This window comes from Cyprinodon variegatus, unplaced genomic scaffold (assembly GCF_000732505.1).
Source record: "Cyprinodon variegatus isolate N-32 unplaced genomic scaffold, C_variegatus-1.0 Scaffold984, whole genome shotgun sequence".
NCBI lineage: Eukaryota > Metazoa > Chordata > Actinopteri > Cyprinodontiformes > Cyprinodontidae > Cyprinodon > Cyprinodon variegatus.
The window spans coordinates 137071-140003 of NW_015151437.1; the positions used below are offsets into that span (position 1 = coordinate 137071).

General features: G+C 36.5%; 1 protein-coding gene across 3 annotated transcripts in view; it reads right to left on the reverse strand.

The window, feature by feature from the left end:
* dgkz (diacylglycerol kinase, zeta) overlaps positions 1-2933 on the reverse strand; it is a 100160-nt gene that overhangs the window by 38122 nt on the left and 59105 nt on the right. For all 3 annotated transcript variants that reach the window (XM_015399048.1, XM_015399047.1, XM_015399050.1), the window contains exon 2: positions 2283-2382. In XM_015399048.1, the coding sequence (XP_015254534.1) occupies positions 2283-2382 (100 nt within the window). The remainder of the gene's footprint in view (positions 1-2282; positions 2383-2933) is intronic.

The window sequence follows — 2933 nt, forward strand, 5'->3', positions numbered from 1 at the left end:
AAGAAGAAGTAGTATTTTTTTTTTTTTTTTTAGACTTTATAAACTCAGAAGCTGATCAAATATCGGGTTAAATATCGGTGGGGTGGCCGATGTCCGATATTCAGTTTTAAGGCCGATACCGATAGGGGGCCGATTATATCGTGCATCCCTAATATCTACATGATTTGCAGAATCTCTTTATCTCTTTTGTTTTCCAGTAATCCAGACCAACGGACTCAGGTTCAAGTGTTATGCTCATGAGTAACGAGCTTAGAAACCGTATGGAAGTCTGGGAGGGGTGTGTTCTTAAACAAACCGTGCTGCTCCTTGTAATACAGGAGAAATCCTGCAAGTGCAAACACTGTGGTGAAAAATCAGCCGCAGCGTTTACAGAATTAAAAAAGGTTGACAGGAAAACCACAAGCAGGCTTAAATCAGAGGCAATCAAGAGTTTCGCTCAGATTGTCTGCTTAGGCATGTTGGCAGGGAAAGTTTGGCATTTTAACCACTGAAATGCAATAAACCTGAAACCTTCTCACTGCTCTAAAGGAGAAATTAAGATTTGATCCCGTTTTTAAAGGCAGCAGGTCAATAAAAAAACAACTATTAGTCACAGCATTTAAGTACTGAAAGGTCAAAGAGGCCGACTGACAAGCAGGTAACAGATTTGAATTATATTATTATAAGGTTTCTAAATCTCTTACCATAAACCAAAAAAAAAATCCTCAATAGAATCAGGTGTTTTTAGACAATAAATCTTAACTACATTTTCATCCTGCGCAATTCTAGATTTGCTAGATATTTGCCTGTTGATCTGGTGGCTTAAGAAATCGGAGCTGAACCCAGTCTGGCAGTTTTTAGCCAATCAAATCGCATCATTAGATCAGGTGACACACCTGTGCGCTGAACAGACCTGAATCTCCTAACAGCTCATTCGTGGCTAAATTATTTAAATTTTTTGCAGGTGAATTTAAAACAAAATTACAAAACTGGATGTTAGTAGGAGTTAAACCGCAAGTTAAAAAATGTTAGATTCCAATTAAAGTGAATTTCTTCCTTTAATTTTTCAGTTTGAAGACGAGGTTATTAAGTAATCATTTCTGAAAAAGGCCTTTTAAATGTCCTGGATTTAAAACGGATCAAAAATAATCAGCCGAGTCTTTTCTCTGAGTAGCAGGACAAACAAACACATGTTTGCTTAAACTCAGCAACCCTCACAGCTGAGAACTAAAAGCTAAAGCTGACGTTCACCACACGACTGCGAAGGGAACTTTGCTCTGTTATTATTTTAAGCAAAAACAAAAAAAAAAATGTTTTAGAAATGGGAATTTCAAAATAATGCAATCGAGATGATTTTTATCAAAACAAGTTTTAAGAGGGTTTTTGCCGAATTTTATTTTTTAACTATTATTAGTTTTTAACTGTTATTAGTCTTAAATGTTTTTACATCTTATTCTTTCTAATCATACTGTTTTCCAATTTCTTTTTTTATTTATAGTTATAGCTATTTATAGTTTTATAAATAGCATTCTTTTCCATTAGTGTTTCACACCGCTTTTATGTACTAAAACACAAACTGAAAAAGAGTAACAGTTAAGAAGTTAAGAGAATTGGAAAAAAAAAAAAGAAAAAAATTGAATCTGAAAACACAGCAAAAGCTGATCTTAAAACTTTTTTTCAAAGAAGTTTAATTTCTACATTTTTTTTTTACTTTAATTTACAAAATGTGTTTGAATAAATAATGGAACAGATTTCACTCCATATTGGATAAGCCTGGGAAACCCCACAACAGCTGCAGATTCTCATTAAGTGCTGAAGAAGACGATCACTAAAGGTCTGAACGAGAAGAAGGTGGAAGTCTGAGAAAAGAGGAAAAACTTCACCAGGGGAAGCTTCCAGAAAGACTGAAGCATGCTGAGAACAAGCTGCAGAAAACGGGTCTCAGCTGTGGAGACGCCAGAGGAGGAACCACTGGGATCCACGTTCAGAGTCTCTGGGACCGGGTCTCCTTCTGACACTCTGCAGCGAACGCAGGTTGGGATCATCGCTTCGTCTTCCAAGCCGATAAACAACTGAAACCTACGTCATTGCTGGTATCTGGAGTTTATTCCTGTATGCAAATTAAAAGCCTGCAAATGTCCAAAACAAACTTCTGACCCAGAATCTTTGATGTTTAACAGCAATGGGAACATTTTCATCCTCTTCTGATCTACAGGAAGGAGAACGTGTCCAGTTTCTGTCCTGTTCTCTGAATGAAGCCCGTTTCTAATGAAGGGAAATGTATGTGGAGTTCAGAGACTTACGCTCCAGTCCACGGTGCTGCTGGGCTGCAGAGAGTCCGTCTGTCCGGACGCGTTGGGCTGAGACGTGCTGTGCGGCAGGCCCGACTTGGCGATGGCTTTCCTGCAAACGTCAGAGAGACACAAAAACCTCTGAGCACATTTATGACGTATTATCATTCTTTTTCATTCTTTTAAGCCATTTCATTTATTTGTTCCTTTTCCCCTTCATTTATTTGGTTAAAAAAATATTTTATTTAATTTTACGTTTCCCCTATATTCTGATCTTCATCCTTTCATTACCGTAACGCAGACTTAATATGTAAATAGAAAGAAATGAGTGATAACTTATTTTTTTCATTTGCTCATGAGTCTTTTGACTGAATTGGATTTTCTCCTCTTTTACTAGTTGTGTAAAACAGCTGATTGACTGAGGAGTTTTCCTCCTGGAATACAGTAGATCAAAGAAAACATTCAAAAAGCAGAACTTTTAGAAGATTTTTTCAGTGGAAAAGCTTTAAAGTTTTACCCAAAAAGAGAAAAACTGTTTTCTTCATTTTAGATTCTATAAAGTCTTTATGGGGTAAAAGATGGGATCCATTTTTATTTATTTTTTATAGGGATGTACGATATTGGGATTTTGGCCGATATCCGATATGCCGATATTTTAAAACT